The 16,490-nt window shown below is 41.9% G+C and overlaps 1 protein-coding gene across 1 annotated transcript in view; it reads left to right on the top strand.

The window, feature by feature from the left end:
- hspg2 (heparan sulfate proteoglycan 2) overlaps positions 1-16,490 on the top strand; it is a 337,691-nt gene that overhangs the window by 131,245 nt on the left and 189,956 nt on the right. The window contains exons 7-12 of the mRNA XM_062052774.1: positions 2,530-2,702; positions 8,459-8,584; positions 8,701-8,901; positions 8,961-9,080; positions 15,364-15,495; positions 15,730-15,874. Of these exons, the coding sequence (XP_061908758.1) occupies positions 2,530-2,702; positions 8,459-8,584; positions 8,701-8,901; positions 8,961-9,080; positions 15,364-15,495; positions 15,730-15,874 (897 nt within the window). The remainder of the gene's footprint in view (positions 1-2,529; positions 2,703-8,458; positions 8,585-8,700; positions 8,902-8,960; positions 9,081-15,363; positions 15,496-15,729; positions 15,875-16,490) is intronic.

The following is a 16,490-nucleotide window of genomic DNA, read 5'->3' as shown; positions in this document are numbered from 1 at the left end:
TTTACTGTTTACTTTTAACACAATAATCTCGAGATCAACTTCAGATCTATCCGTCAATTATAAGTTTTATAGTTGTTTATGTTTTTTGTTTGTTTGTTTTAGGCCCTTCTTAAAAAAAAACAGCTCAGTTTTTTATATGGCAAACACAAAATATGCTACATTTTCCCCAAAAAATATCTCAAAGTGGAATATTTAACGTGACGTAATTGGAACCTTCAATAGGTCAATAATTCATAATGACATTGATTTTGATACATTATTATTTATCCGAACGCCTCCCTAGGGAGGTGTTTAGGGCACGTCCGACTGGTAGGAGGCCACGGGGAAGACCCAGGACACGTTGGGAAGACTATTTCTCCCGGCTGGGCTGGGAACGCCTCGGGATCCCCCGGGAAGAGCTGGACGAAGTGGCTGGGGAGAGGGAAGTCTGGGCTTCCCTGCTTAGGCTGCTGCCCCCGCGACCCGACCTCGGATAAGAAAGAAACAGCCTGCATGGCGGCTTTGTGTTATTAAGATTAAACATTGCAACAATTTCTTGTTACATTTCACCTGTTTGCTCTTTTATACCACTTTTTACGTTTTAAAATGTTTTAAATCGTATTTTTAAAATGTGCCGTGGGGCCGTTAAAACATGACCTGCGGGCTGCAAATGGCCCCCGGGCTGCACTTTGGACACCCCTGATCTACGGTCTGTAATATCATCAAAAGGTTCAGAGAATCTGGAGAAATCACTGCGCGTAAGCGATGATATTACGCAACCTTGGATCCCTCAGGCAGTACTGCATCAAAAAACCGACATCAGTGTGTAAAGGATATCACCACATGGGCTCAGGAACACTTCAGAAAACCACTGTCAGTAACTACAGTTTGTCGCTGCATCTGTAAGTGCAAGTTATGCAAAGCGACAGCCATTTATCAACAACACCCAGAAACGCCGCCGGCTTCACTGGGCCCGAGCTCTTCTAAGATGGACTCAGGCAAAGTGGAAAAGTGTTCTGTGGTCTTTTTTGCAATGTGTTGCTGCCATTAAATTCTAAGTTAATGATTATTTGCCAAAAAAAAATTAGTTTCTCAATTCGAAGATTAAATATCTTGTCTTTGCAGTCTATTCAATTGAATATAAGTTGAAACGGATTTGCAAATCATTGTATTCTGTTTTTATTTACCATTTACACAACGTGCCAACTTCACTGGTTTTGGGTTTTGTATAAAATCAAATTGTTTTTGTGTAATATCTAATAATCCATGTTCTGAATTAATTACACTGCGGTCTAAAAAAATGGCCCCTGGACGCACTTTGGATGCCCCTGTTGTAAGAAGCACGATTCAGAATCTGAATCAGAATCAGCTTTATTGTCATTACGCAGGGCAACGAGATTGAGGCCATTCCATACAGTGCGATAAAACAAGTGTACACTCTATACAGAGGGTGAAATGAATATCTACATGAATATCTACATGAAACAGGGTCGTTGGTGGAATGGGTTATTGCACCGAAGAGAAGGCAGTTATGAGGGTCAATGGGGAAGTCTGTTCAGGGTGGTTATGGCCCTGGGGAAGAAGCTGTTTTTTAGCCTGTTCGTCTTGGTTTTAATGCACCTGTAGCGCTTCCCAGAGGGCAGCAGGTGGAACAGGTCAGAGCCAGGGTGGGTGCTGTCCTTGATGATGGCACTGGCTCTGTTTAGGCAGCGGGAGGTGCAGATGTCCATCGGAGAGGGGAGAGGGCGGCCGATGATCTTTTGAGCCGTCTTGACCACTCTTTGCAGCCTCTCCCTGTCTGCTGCAGTGCAGCTGCCGTACCATACTGTAATACAGTAGGTCAGCAGGCTCACGATGGACGAGCGGTAGAAGGTCAGCAGCAGGTCAGGCTTCAGGTTGTACTTCCCGGGGACTCTCAGGAAGTGTAGCCGCTGCTGAGCCTTCTTGATGATTGCTGTGGTGTTGACTGTCCAGGAAAGGTCGTTAGAGATGTGGACTCCAAGGTACCTGAAGGTGTGGACCCCCTCCACACGCTCGCCGTTGATGTAGAGGGGGGGCAGTGTCGGTGCTGCTCCTCCTGAAGTCGACGATGATCTCTCTGGTCTTGCTGGTGTTGAGAGCGAGGTTGTTCTCCGAAGACCAGGCCGTCAGCTTCAGGACCTCCTCCCTGTAGGCAGCATCGTCACCCCTGGAGATGAGCCCGACCACTGTGGTATCGTCAGCAAACTTGACGATAAGGTTGTCACTGTGGGCTGGACTGCAGTCATGGGTGTAGAGGCAGTAGAGGAGGGGGGCTCAGCACACAGCCCTGTGGGGAGCCGATGCTCAGCGTGCGGGTGGATGAGAGGTGGGGGCCAAGTCTCACATTCTGGGGTCGGTCCGTTAGGAAGTCCCTTATACAGGCGTTTGTGAGAGGGGGGAGGCCAAGAGTGTCCAGTTTATTGCAGAGTCTGTCCGGGATTATTGTATTGAAGGCAGAATTATAATCCACAGAGAGCATCCGGACGTGGTGGATTCTGTTGCCTCATCAATCCTCTTTTGCTCTTCCAGGAGGCTGCTTAGAGAGAATGGCGCTGACGTGTTTGTGGAACTGGACGTCGGCTCCGACTACAACAGCAACAGCCAACAGATCCGAAGTGTGCTCTACAGCGTCGTGCAGAGTGGAGAAATCGCCTCCTACGTCACATCAGTGGAGGGCTTTACCTTCAGGCAGCTTGGAGAAGGTAAGGACATATATATGTATGTATATATGTATATGCATATGTGTATGTATTTGTGTATGTATGTATAATATATGTATATGGATGTATGCATATATGCGTATATGTATGTATACATATGTGTATGTATCTATATGAATATACGTGTATGTATATATGTATGCATATACGTATACATATATCCAATCCAATCCCCTTTATTTATATAGCACTATAAAACAACAAAACTGTCTCCAGAGTGCTGCACATAAACAAAGAAACAATAAAATTAATCAAATTACAAGTATTTCAAATGAAACAAGTAAACAATAAACAAAAAATTAATAATAAAATAATAAAATACATCAATAAAATAGAATAAAACAATAAAAAAACTAAGCAGTATAATAGAATAAAACAATAAAAGACACAGAAGACCACAAGACTCATGCCGATTTAAAAGCCAGAGAATAAAAGTGGGTTCAGTTCAGTTCTGATAATGTATGTATGTACATACATTTATATATATATATATATATATATATATATATATATATATATATATATATATATATATATATATATATATATATATATATATATTTATATATGTGTGTATATATGTATACGATACATGAATATATAATGTATGGATGTATATAGATGTATTTATGTAGATGTATACATATATATGTATCCTAACACAAGTCCGGTTACCTCAATTGTTGTTTACGTTACTTGTTGTCAGAATATGTTTTTGTTTGTTGAATCACTGTAGTAAACTCACTCCTGCTACCTTTATTCTTGTTACTCATGAGTCAACATTTTTATTTCATTTTATTCTATGTTTGTGTTATATATTGTTTTTATTTTTTAAATTTCATAAAAAATGAAATACAGTGTAAAAGTAAAAAAATTTTCATGAGTCAACATTTTTATTTTATTTTATATTCTATTTTATACTGTATATTATTTTTATTTAATTAGTTTCATAACAAAATAAAATGCAAGAAAAATAAATATATTTTTACTCATGAGTCAACATTTTTATTTAATTTTTTTCTATTTTTGTGTTGTACATTATTTTTCTTTTTTTAATTTCATAAAAAAATAAAACACAATAGAAAAACTAAATATATTTTTACTCATGAGTCAACAGTTTTATCGTATTTTATTCTATGCTTGTGTTATATATTGTTTTTATTTGTAAAATTTCATAAAAAATTAAATACAGTAAAAAAAAGTATTTTTTTTCATGATTCAACATTTGTATTTTATTTTTAATTTTATTTTGTTCTTTTTTGTCTTATTTATTTATTTTTTATTTTTTTAGTTTCATAACAAAATAAAATGCAAGAAAAAATAAATATATTTCAACTCACGAGTCAACATTTTTATAATTTTTTTAATAAAATGTTATCAAATTTTATTTATTATATATTATTTGTATTTTTTTATTAAAAAAAATAAAATTAAAATACAATAAAATTTAAAAAAAGACTCAACGGTCATAAATGAAATAAAGTTGCCAATACTCATTTAGAGAAGTTCGAGACATGTATTGCCACCTTTAGAGTTGAAAAAAACACAACAATTTTTTTTATTTTATTCTATTTTTGTCTTATATATTATTTTTATTTTTTTAGTTTCATAACAAAATAAAATGCATGAAAAAATAAATATCTTTTTACTCATGAGTCAACATTTTTATTAATTTTTTAATAACATTTTATAACATTTTATTTATTATATATAATTTGTATTTTTTTTTTATAAAATAAAAATACAAAAAATACAATAACATTTTAAAAAGACTCAACTGTAATAAATGAAATAAAGTTCCCAATACTCATTTAGAGAAGTTCGAGACATGTTCGAGTTGGAAAATTAACACAAAAAAATGTAGGTTTATGTTGCGAGCGTTACATAAATGGCATGGATCCGGTAAGATCCTGCAAAGGTCTAACATGTCCTTCTGGTTTCTAGTTCGACCGCTGCCCTCAGTGAAGCCCCTAGCCGTGCCAGGTTTGTAGTGTGTCACCTCGCGCTGCATGGCGCCTTTAGACCACCTAGGATGGCTGTGTTACCAGAAGAGCCCTCGGTGACACGTGCAAAGTGCAAACTATCACGTGGTCCCGTCAATGTTTTGCATGGAACGCCAATGAAAAGTAGCCTGGCACAGTCCAAAGAGAGGACTCTCGCATGGCATGACGTCTGTGACTATTATGGCATCTGTAAAGCTGAAGTTTACATTATAGAAGGGAAGAAAACGCGTATTAGGGATCTAACGATAAACGCTAATAATGATACCTCTGGTAAAACTCCTGATGGACTTCCAAGACATTAGATGGCAGCACTGAGCAGGCTATCTAACCAGGAAGTGGATTTTTTCCAGGAAACTGAATGCGTTTCGTTGCGCCCTACAAAGTGTTTACACTGTAGGTATTGTGCCTATTACACACCAGTTCCTTATGAAAATAAAATGATAAAATGCATCAATAAAATAGAATAAAACAATACATATAATAGAATAAAACAATAAAAGACACGGAAGACCACAAGACTCACGCCGATTTAAAAGCCGGAGAATAAAAGTGGGTTCAGTTCAGTTCTGATAATGTATATTTATATATGAGTCTCATTTGAAATGCATTTGTACTTCCTAGACATTAGATGGCAGTTCTGCACAGGCTATCTAACCAGGATGTAGATTTTTCCAGGAAACTGAATGTGTCACGTTGCGCCCTACAAAGTGTTTACAGGGTATTGTGCCAATTACACTCCGGCTGCTTGATTGTAACATTTACATTAGTTGTAGTTTTTATCGCCAACTTGTTTTGAAATCGCCATGCAAAATCACTAATGCTAATCAACAGCCTGTCGATGGCAAAAGCAGTGTTAAATTAGCATCGAGCTATCGCGTTTCGGAAGGGCGGAGCCTTACTTCACGTTGGAGCGTTTTCTACCAAGCGTACTTGCTTCGTTACTTAGAGAGAGTTTAGTCGGCTCTCAGTGCTGCTTGAGTGATTGTTTACGTAGAGCCGCTGTGTAGTCTGCAACCGGACGTGAGGTCACCTGCAACACGGTTTGGTTTTTTACGTGACTCGATACCCGGTAGTACTGATGTAATTCGATCAGTGCCTATAAAAGTATTGAATTTGGTACCCATCCCTACACACGGACTGACCAGCAACATGAAAACAAGAGACAATAACGTCCTTCCCCATTAAGAAACAACACACCCCAATCGAAAGTTATATGAACACATCACCGTTTGAGCAATTGTGGACATGAATTGTGTTTTTTACGATGCGTTCAAGGACCGCTGAACAGAGTAGAATGCCTAAAATAACAATAATTTGGTATGTGACACTTAACTGTTAGTGTGCTAACATTAGCATGCTAGCACGCTAACAATAAAGGGCTAACTATTTTTTTCAAATTTGACTCTTTTTTCTCTAATTCGGCAGCGATACACCTTGTGGCCATATAACTTTGCATGTGAAACAAGCTGTTAGCATGTTAACGTTAGCATGCTAGCATGCTACCATTAAAGTGCAAGCTTTTTGAGCTAATTTTGCAACCGTTTACCCTGCAGTCATTTAACCTGGTATGTGGCACTTGTTACTCTGTTAGCATGCTAACGTTAGCGTGCTAACTTTTTTTTAGCTAATTTTACACTTTCTACTCTAATTCCCCAGCCAGAGACCTTATAGTCGTACAACTTGGTATGTGACACAAGCTAACTTTTAGCATGCTAACGTTACCACGATAATAAGAACTAGAAAATTCCCGCGGGAATTTTGATGGGCCTGCTATCTGTGCCCTGGACCTCTGGCCGGGGGTCGCCGGAAGCCGTCGTACTGTGAAGATTGTGGCGAGTGTCCGAATCCGTCAGTTTTAGGTTAACTGTACAAAATTAGCTACAGAGCTAGCCTAAAACGTTAGCATTCGCACATTAAAATGCTAACACTTAGCAAATGTGCTAACGAAGGCCTGCTAACAGTTAGTATGTCCCATCCATCCATTTTCTACCGCTTATCCCTTCTCATATGTCAATTAACATGGCTGTAAGGTGCATGGCTTCGGAAATAGAGAAAAAAGTGTAAAATTAGAAGAAAAAGTTAGCATGCTTAAGTTAGCTGGCTAGCATGCTATCGTTTGCGAGCTAAAAGTTAACAAGTGTCACATACCAAGTTATATGACGCTGGGGTAAACGGTAGCACAACTAGCTGAAAAAGTTAACACGCTAATTTTAGCATGCTAGCAAGCTAACGTGAGCATGATAATAGTTAGCTTGTGTCACATACCAAGTTATATGACTCTAAGGTGTACGGCTGGGGAATTAGAAAAAAAAGAGTACATTTAGCAAAAAAAAGTTAGCACTTTAATGTTAGCATGCTAACATTTGCATGCTAACATTTTACAAGTGTCACGTACCAAGTTATATAACTCTGGGGTAAACGGTTGCAAAACTAGCTCAAAAAGTTAGCATGCTAATTTTAGCATGCTGGGGTAAACAGTAGCAAAACTAGCTGAAAAATGTAACATGCTAATGTTAGCATGCTCGCAAGCTAACATGAGCATGGTAATAGTTAGCTTGTGTCACATACCAAGTTATATGACTCTAAGGTGTACGGCTGGGGAATTACAGAAAAAAAAGAGTACATTTAGCACAAAAAAAAGTTAGCACTTTAATGTTAGCATGCTAACGTTTGCATGCTAACAGTTTACAAGTGTCCCGTACCAAGTTATATGACTCTGGGGTAAACGGTTGCAAAACTAGCTCAAAAAGTTAACATGCTAATTTTAGCATGCTGGGGTAAACAGTAGCAAAACTAGCTGAAAAATGTAACATGCTAATGTTAGCATGCTCGCAAGCTAACATGAGCATGGTAATAGTTAGCTTGTGTCACATACCAAGTTATATGACTCTAAGGTGTACGGCTGGGGAATTACAGAAAAAAAGAGTACATTTAGCACAAAAAAAAAGTTAGCACTTTAATGTTAGCATGCTAACGTTTGCATGCTAACAGTTTAAAAGTGTCCCGTACCAAGTTATATGACTCTGGGGTAAACGGTTGCAAAACTAGCTCAAAAAGTTAACATGCTAATTTTAGCATGCTATCAGTTAGCATGTGTCGCATGCCAAGTTATATGACTGTAAGGTGTATGGCTGTCTAATTAAAGACAACAACGTAAAGTTAGCTTTCTGCTGCGCCGCTCCCAGTCCGTGGAACGCTCTCCCTGACCACCTGAGGGCACCACAGACTGTGGATGCTTTTAAAAAAGGCCTAAAAACCCTTCTTTTTGAAAAAAAAAAACTTTTTTTAGATACATGCATACTAGTTTTAGCTATTTGGCTGTTCTAGTTTTTATTTGTATTTATTTTTTATTATCTATTTATTTTTATTTTTTTAATACACTGTAGCACTTTGAGGTTGTTTACTCAATGTAAAGTGTTTTTTTACAAATAAAATCTATTATTATTATTATGAAATGTGCATGTCGTTACATCCCTAATAGAGAAATATAGATGTAGTACTACATATTTGACGTGTCATTTTAATAAGAAATACGTTTATGATGAAAAAAATAACATTGTCACCTCAGAAAATGCCATACCCTCTAAATAACCCCAAGAAGTGTTGTAAAAGTCCCTTGCGCATGCCAAAGTCAAAATGGTGCCGTACCTGCTTGTGTGTTTGTGTGTCGGTGTGATGCCGTGCGTTGTTGTTGTCTTGCATGTCAACTCGTCCTTCCTCCCGCACCCTCCCTAGTCCCCCCCGCCATCGTGCCCTGCATGCCGGACGAGCACAGGTGTGGCGACGGGTCTTGCATCCTGTTGGAATACCTGTGTGACAACCGAGCGGACTGTCGCGATATGAGCGACGAGAACAATTGCGGTGAGTCGCCGGCCGGCAGCTTGTAACGTGGCCGCCCCCCCCCGGCATGAAGAGACACTTATTGCCCCGCTGCGCCGTCGCCACGGTTGCCGGATTTAACCAGAGATCTGTTGCAGATATGATCGGGCCCGTTTTCCCGACCGCGCCCACCCGCGCCACCACCACCAGCACCGCCGCCAAACCTCCGCAGCCTCCCGTCGTCCCGGGACTGTGCAGGGCGGACCAGGCGAAGTGTCAGAGTGGGGAATGCATCCCCAGGGACTACATCTGTGACGGAGAGCGCGACTGCTCGGACGGAAGCGACGAGTTGCGATGCGGTGAGTGCCCGCGTGTGTTCGTACGTGCACACCCGAGCGCTCACCTCTTGTCTTTGCAGGAACTCCGTCGCCATGTGAGCCCAACGAGTTCAAGTGTAGGAACGGCCGCTGCGCCCTCAAGCTCTGGCGTTGTGACGGCGACAACGACTGCGAGGACAACTCTGACGAGATCGACTGCCGTGAGTCGACTGCATTGTGCTACACCAGGACTAGTCAAGTACATTGTTCTAGACCAGGGGTCACCAACGCGGTGCCCGCGGGCACCAGGTCGCCCGTAAGGACCAGATGAGTAGCCCGCTGGCCTGTTCTAAAAATAGCTCAAATAGCAGCACTTACCAGTGAGCTGCCTCTATTTTTTAAATTGTATTTATTTACTAGCAAGCTGGTCTCGCTTTGCCCGACATTTTTAATTCTAAGAGAGACAAAACTCAAATAGAATTTGAAACTCCAAGAAAATATTTTAAAGACTTGGTCTTCACTTGTTTAAATAAATTCATTATTTTTTTTTACTTTGCTTCTTATAACTTTCAGAAAGACAATTTTAGAGAAAAAATACAACCTAAAAAATGATTTTAGGATTTTTAAACACATATACCTTTTTACCTGTTAAATTCCTTCCTCTTCTTTCCTGACAATTTAAATCCATGTTCAAGTAAATGTATTTTTTTATTGTAAAGAATAATAAATATATTTTGATTTAATTCTTCATTTTAGCTTTTGTTTTTTCGACGAAGAATATTTGTGAAATATTTCTTCAAACTTATTATGATTAAAATTCAAAAAAAATATTCTGGCAAATCTAGAAAATCTGTAGAATCAAATTTAAATCTTATTTCAAAGTCTTTTGAATTTCTTTTCAAATGTTTGTTCTGGAAAATCTAGAAGAAATAATGATTTGTCTTTGTTAGAAATATAGCTTTGTCCAATTTGTTATATATTCTAACAAAGTGCAGATTGGATTTTAACCTATTTAAAACATGTCATCAAAATTCTAAAATTAATCTTAATCAGGAAAAATGACTAATGATGTTCCATAAATTATATTTTTAATTTTTTCAAAAAGAGTCGATTTAGCTAGTTTTTCTCTTCTTTTTTTTCCGGTAGAATTTTGAATTTTAAAGAGTCGAAATTGAAGATAAACTATGTTTCAAAATTTAATTGTCATTTGTTTCGTGTTTTGTCCTCTTTTAAACCGTTCAATTAAGTGTAAATATCATTGATTATTAATAATAACATAGAGTTAAAGGTAAATTGAGCAAATTGGCTATTTCTGGCAATTTATTTAAATGTGTATCAAACTGGTAGCCCTTCGCATTAATCAGTACCCAAGAAGTAGCTCTTGCTTTCAAAAAGGTTGGTGACCCCTGTTCTAGACCAAGGCTAGTCAAGTACATTGTTTTGGACCAGGGCTAGTGGACTACATTGTTCTAGACCAGGGCTATTCAACTACATTGTACTAGACCAGGGCTAGCCTACATTGCTCTAGACTAGAACTAGTCAAGTACATTGGACTTGGCCAGGGCTCGTCAACTACATTGTCTTAGCCCAGCACTAGTCAGGTACATTGTCCTAGACCAGGGCTATTTCACTACATTGTACTAGACCAGGGCTAGCCTACATTGCGCTAGACCAGGACTAGCCAAGTACATTGTTCTAGCCCAACACTAGTCAAGTACATTGTCCTAGACCAGGGCTATTTCACTACATTGTACTTGACCAGGGCTAGCCTACACTGCGCTAGTTCAGGATTAGCCAAGTACATTGTCCTAGACCAGGGCTAGTCAAGTACATTGTTTTAGACCAGCACTAGTCAAGTACATTGTTCTAGACCAGGGCTAGTAAAGTACATTGTTTTAGACCAGTACTAGTCAAGTACATTGTGCTAGACCAGGGCTATTCAACTACATTGTACTAGACCAGGGCTAGCCTACATTGCCCTAGACCAGCACTAGTCAAGTACATTGGACTTGGCCAGGGCTCGTCGACTACATTGTCTTAGCCCAGCACTAGTCAAGTACATTGTCCTAGACCAGGGCTATTTCACTATATTGTACTAGACCAGGTCTAGCCTACATTGCGCTAGACCAGGACTAGCTAAGTACATTGTTCTAGCCCAACACTAGTCAAGTACATTGTCCTAGACCAGGGCTATTTCACTACATTGTACTTGACCAGGGCTAGCCTACACTGCGCTAGATCAGGACTAGCCAAGTACATTGTTCTAGACCAGGGCTAGTCAAGTACATTGTTTTAGACCAGCACTAGTCAAGTACATTGTTCTAGACCAGGGCTAGTAAAGTACATTTTTTTAGACCAGTACTAGTCAAGTACATTGTTCTAGACCAGGGCTATTCAACTACATTGTACTAGACCAGGGCTATCCTACATTGCTCTAGACCAGGACTAGTCAAGTATATTGGACTTGGCCAGGGCTCGTCAACTACATTGTCTTAGCCCAGCACTAGTCAGGTACATTGTCCTGGACCAGGGCTATTTCACTACATTGTACTAGACCAGGGCTAGCCTACATTGCGCTAGACTAGGACTAGCCAAGTACATTGTTCTAGCCCAGCACTAGTCAAGTACATTGTCCTAGACCAGGGCTATTTCACTACATTGTACTTGACCAGGGCTAGCCTACACTGCGCTAGTTCAGGATTAGCCAAGTACATTGTTCTAGACCAGGGCTAGTCAAGTACATTGTTTTAGACCAACACTAGTCAAGTACATTGTTCTAGACCAGAGCTAGTAAAGTACATTGTTTTAGACCAGTACTAGTCAAGTACATTGTCCTAGACCAGGGCTATTCAACTCTATTGTACTAGACCAGGGCTAGCCTACATTGCTCTAGGCCAAAACTAGTCAAGTACATTGTACTAGACCAGGGCTATTCAACTACATTGTACTAGACCAGGGCTAGTCTACATTGCTCTAGACTCGAACTAGTCAACTGCATTGTTCGAGACCAGTACTAGTCAAGTACATTGTTCTAGCCCAGGGCTATTTCACTGCATTGTACTAGACCAGGGTTAGCCTACATTGCACTAGACCAGGACTAGCCAAGTACATTGTTCTAGACCAGGGCTAGTCAAGTGCATTGTTTTAGACCAGTACTGGTCAAGTACATTGTGCTAGACCAGGCCTAGTCAAGTACATTGTTTTAGACCAGGGCTAGTTGACTACATTGTCCTAGACCAGGGCTATTTAACTACATTGTACTAGACCAGGGCTGGCCTACATTGCACTAGGCCAGACCTAGTCAAGTACATTGTTCTAGACCAGTACTGGTCAAGTACATTGTGCTAGACCAGGGCTAGTCAAGTACATTGTTTTAGACCAAGGCTAGTCGACTACATTGTACTAGACCAGGGCTAGCCTACATTGCTCTAGACTCGAACTAGTCAACTGCATTGTTCGAGACCAGGGTTAGTCAACTACATTGTCCTAGGCCAGGACTAGTCAACTACATTGCTCTAGACCAGAACTAGTCAACTACATTTTTCTAGCCCAGGGTTAGTCGACTACATTGTCCAGACCAGTGCTAGTTAAGTACATTGTTTTAGACCAGTGCTAGTCAAGTACATTGTTCTAGACAAGGGCTATTTCACTGCATTGTACTAGACCAGGGTTAGCCTACATTGCACTAGACCAGGACTAGCCAAGTACATTGTACTAGACCAGGGCTAGTCAAGTACATTGTTTTAGAACAGTACTAGTCAAGTACATTGTGCTAGACCAGGCCTAGTCAAGTACATTGTTTTAGACCAGGGCTAGTCGACTACATTGTACTAGATCAGGGTTAGCCTACATTGCGCTAGACCCGAACTAGTCAAATGATAACTAGTCAACTGCATTGTTCGAGACCAGGGTTAGTCAACTACATTGTCCTAGGCCAGGACTAGTCAATTACATTGCTCTAGACCAGGACTAGTCAACTACATTGTTCTAGACCAGGGTTAGTTGACTACATTGTCTAGACCAGTACTAGTCAAGTACATTGTTTTAGACCAGGGCTAGTCGACTACATTGTCTTAGACCAGCACTAGTCAAGGACATTGTTCTAGACCAGGGTTAGTCCACTACATTGTCCAGACCAGTACTACTCAAGTACATAGTTCTAAACAAGGGCTATTCGACTACATTGTCTTAGACCAGAACTAGTCAAGTACATTGTACTTAGCCAGGGTTTGTCGACTACATTGTCTTAGACCGGGGGTCGGCAACCCGCGGCTCTAGAGCCGCATGCGGCTCTTTAGCGCCGCCCTAGTGGCTCTCTGGAGATTTTTCAAAAATGTATGAAGAATGGAAAAAGATGAGGGGAAAAAAATCTATTTTTTTGTTTAGTATGGTTTCTGTTGGAGGACAAACATGACACAAACCTCCCTAATTGTTATAAATCACACTGTTTATATTAAACATGCTTCACTGATTCGAGTATTTGGCGAGCGCCGTTTTGTCCTACTAATTTTGGCGGTCCTTGAACTCACCCTAGATTGTTTACATGTATAACTTTCTCCGACTTTCTAGGACGTGTTTTATGTTTTATTTCATAGACCTGACTGCTGCCTATGACACAGTCTGGCACCGCGGCCTCACCTGCAAACTTCTCCGCCTGCTTCCAGACAGGCACATGGTCAAAATGATCATGGAGCTTGTCTGGAACCGCAGCTTTACTCTCACCACCAGTAACGGAGATAAAAGCAGGTTGCGGCGCCTGAAAAATGGCGTCCCCCAGGGATCTGTCCTGGCTCCCCTCCTGTATAACATCTATACATACGACCTGCCTGCCACAGTCTCACGGAGGTTCGCATACGCAGACGATCTCGCGCTGCTGCACTCCGACAGGGACTGGCAGGCCTTGGAGGGAACTCTAAGCCAGGACATGGAGACTTTAGTGGCTTACCTCCATAACTGGAGATTGAAGCTCAGCGAATCCAAGACGGTGACACAAGCTTTCCACCTATACAATTGGGAAGCGGATCGTGAGATCAGGTTCGAGGTGCGGAAGCCGGATGGGGCTTCCCTTACCCTATGCCGGCCTCGTCCTACACCTGAAGACCCTCGTCCTGACCCTAAATACCTTGGGGTCACCCTGGACAGGTCGCTCACTTTCCGTAAACACCTCTTGGCAACACGCAAGAAACTCAACACCCGCGTCTCACTGCTGAGACGGTTGGTCGGGTCCGGTTGGGGTGCCGGGGCAAGAACTCTGCGAACAGCAGCACTTGCCCTGGTCTACTCAACTGCTGAGTACTGCGCACCTGTCTGGGCGCGCAGTGCTCACTCTAAACAACTTGATGTCCCGATCAACGAAGCCTTGCGTGTTATCACTGGATGCCTGCGCCCCACCCCTGTGGAGCTACTGCCCATCTTAGCAGGCATCCAACCCGCTGAGCTTCGTCGCCAAGGTGCTGTAGCAACTCTGGCGGGCCGGGCAAACATGGATGAGAACCACCTGCTCCATGAAAGGCTCACACTCTCCTCAGAGCCAACGCCCCGCCTCCCCTCCAGAGACCCACTGGTACCAGCCGCCCTGAAGCTCCTGCAGCAATGCAGTGACAACAACATCAGGGCGGCTCACTGGGCGAATCACAAATGGAGCACGGACCTGGAGCATACCATCTCCTCCAGACTCCGTGACTTCATACCTGACACCGGCTCAATACCAGGCCTCTCACTACCACGAGTGGCCTGGGTGAGGCTTAACCGCCTCCGAACTGGTGTCGGTCGCTTCCGCTCAAACATGTTCCAGTGGGGCTTAGCACCTAACGCGACGTGTGAGTGTGGCGCGGAGGAGCAGACTGCCGACCACGTGATCCTGCGTTGCCCGATTTATCGTGCTCCTAATGGTTTGCGTGGCCTGGCGGACCTGGATGACTGCTCGGTGACCTGGCTCACTTCTGTGTGTCCTGACATATGAACGGGAGGGCCCCCCGGGCCTGGGGTGGTAAAAGGCATAGACCCTCGGCCTCAGGTCCGGGTGCCGGAAAACAGCTGCCCATACGATGAAGTGTTTTATACCACTTTTTTTCTGTCTCATTTTGTCCACCACACTTTTAACGTTGTGCGTGAGTGCACAAAGGTGAGTTTTGTTGATGTTACTGACTTGTGTGGAGTGCTAATCAGACATATTTGGTCACTGCATGACTGCAAGCTAATCGATGCTAACATGCTATTTAGGCTAGCTGTATGTACATATTGCATCATTATGCCTCATTTGTAGCTATATTTGAGCTCATTTAGTTTCCTTTAAGTCCTCTTAATTCAATTTATATCTCATGACACACTATCTGTATGTAATATGGCTTTTAATTTTTTGCGGCACCAGACAGATTTGTGTTTGTATTTTTGGTCCAATATGGCTCTTTCAACATTTTGGGTTGCCGACCCCTGTCTTAGACCATTAACGTTCACATCGGACATCTCTAGGTGGAACTGATTAGTACGCTCTCCAACTTGCAGCCACCAAAGGTCCTGACGACAGATGTGCTCCAGAGCAGTTTGAGTGCCTGAGCGACCGCACTTGCATCCCGGCCAGTTACCAATGTGACGAAGAGCCCGACTGCCCCGACCGCTCCGATGAGTACGGCTGCAGTAAGTCCGCGCCCGTAATCTTCTACATTTAGCCCTGTCTCGCTTTGCTGCCTTTGCACGCCGTGACTAATTCTGTCTTCACACTTGGCTCGGCTTCTGGTCAGACATCCTCTCCATGGAAATGCCCGAGCATTTATTAACCTGACCATGTTCCAAAACAGCTTTTGTGTACATTAACTATGGAGCGTAAGGAATTTTTTTAAATTGTATTTTTTTACCATAAACACTTCACAGCCCCACCCTCGGTGACAAGCCCGCCAGAAGAATCTGTTCAAGCTGCCCGGGGGGCGACTGTCACGTTCACCTGTCAGGCTGTCGGCGTGCCGACACCCATCATCACCTGGAGACTCAACTGGGGGCACATCCCAATCAGCGGCAGGTGCGTTTGTAGGAATGTCATATGAGCCCCAACCACTACATTTTAGAATTTCCATATATAAGTCGCACCTGACTATAAGCCATATATATATATGTATACGTTGTGAAATGAGTTATTTACACAGAAATATTAAGTAAATGTTTATTTACATACCTTAATTGTTTCCAAACGTTCTGTAACGCGGCAGTAAAACGGCTGAGCAAACAAAACAGAAGTTAGGTCTCCGAACAGCTAAACGGATTCAATAACTCCACGGTGGCGTTTTGGTGAATTTACTGAGGAATTTGTGAAACGGAAACAATACAAAAATAATTCCGTTGTAAAGTAATAGTGTGTGAGTGTGAATGTTGTCTGTCTATCTTTGTTGGCCCTGCGATGAGGTGGCGACTTGTCCAGGGTGTTCCCCGCCTTTCGCCCGATTGTAGCTGAGATAGGCTCCAGCGCCCCCCACGACCCAGAAGGGAATAAGCGGTAGCAAATGGATAGATGGAAGTAATAATACTGACACAGACAGTCGTAAACGTGTTAGGATATTAGCTAATGCTAACGACGCTAGCTTGATTGCATTACGATAGCACGTACAAATATTCATGGTAACACTCCTACAGACATCACA

This window comes from Entelurus aequoreus, linkage group LG07, assembly GCF_033978785.1.
Source record: "Entelurus aequoreus isolate RoL-2023_Sb linkage group LG07, RoL_Eaeq_v1.1, whole genome shotgun sequence".
Taxonomy (NCBI): domain Eukaryota; kingdom Metazoa; phylum Chordata; class Actinopteri; order Syngnathiformes; family Syngnathidae; genus Entelurus; species Entelurus aequoreus.
The sequence above is the reverse complement of the archived record's forward strand: the minus strand, read 5'-3'. Positions and strand labels throughout refer to the sequence as shown.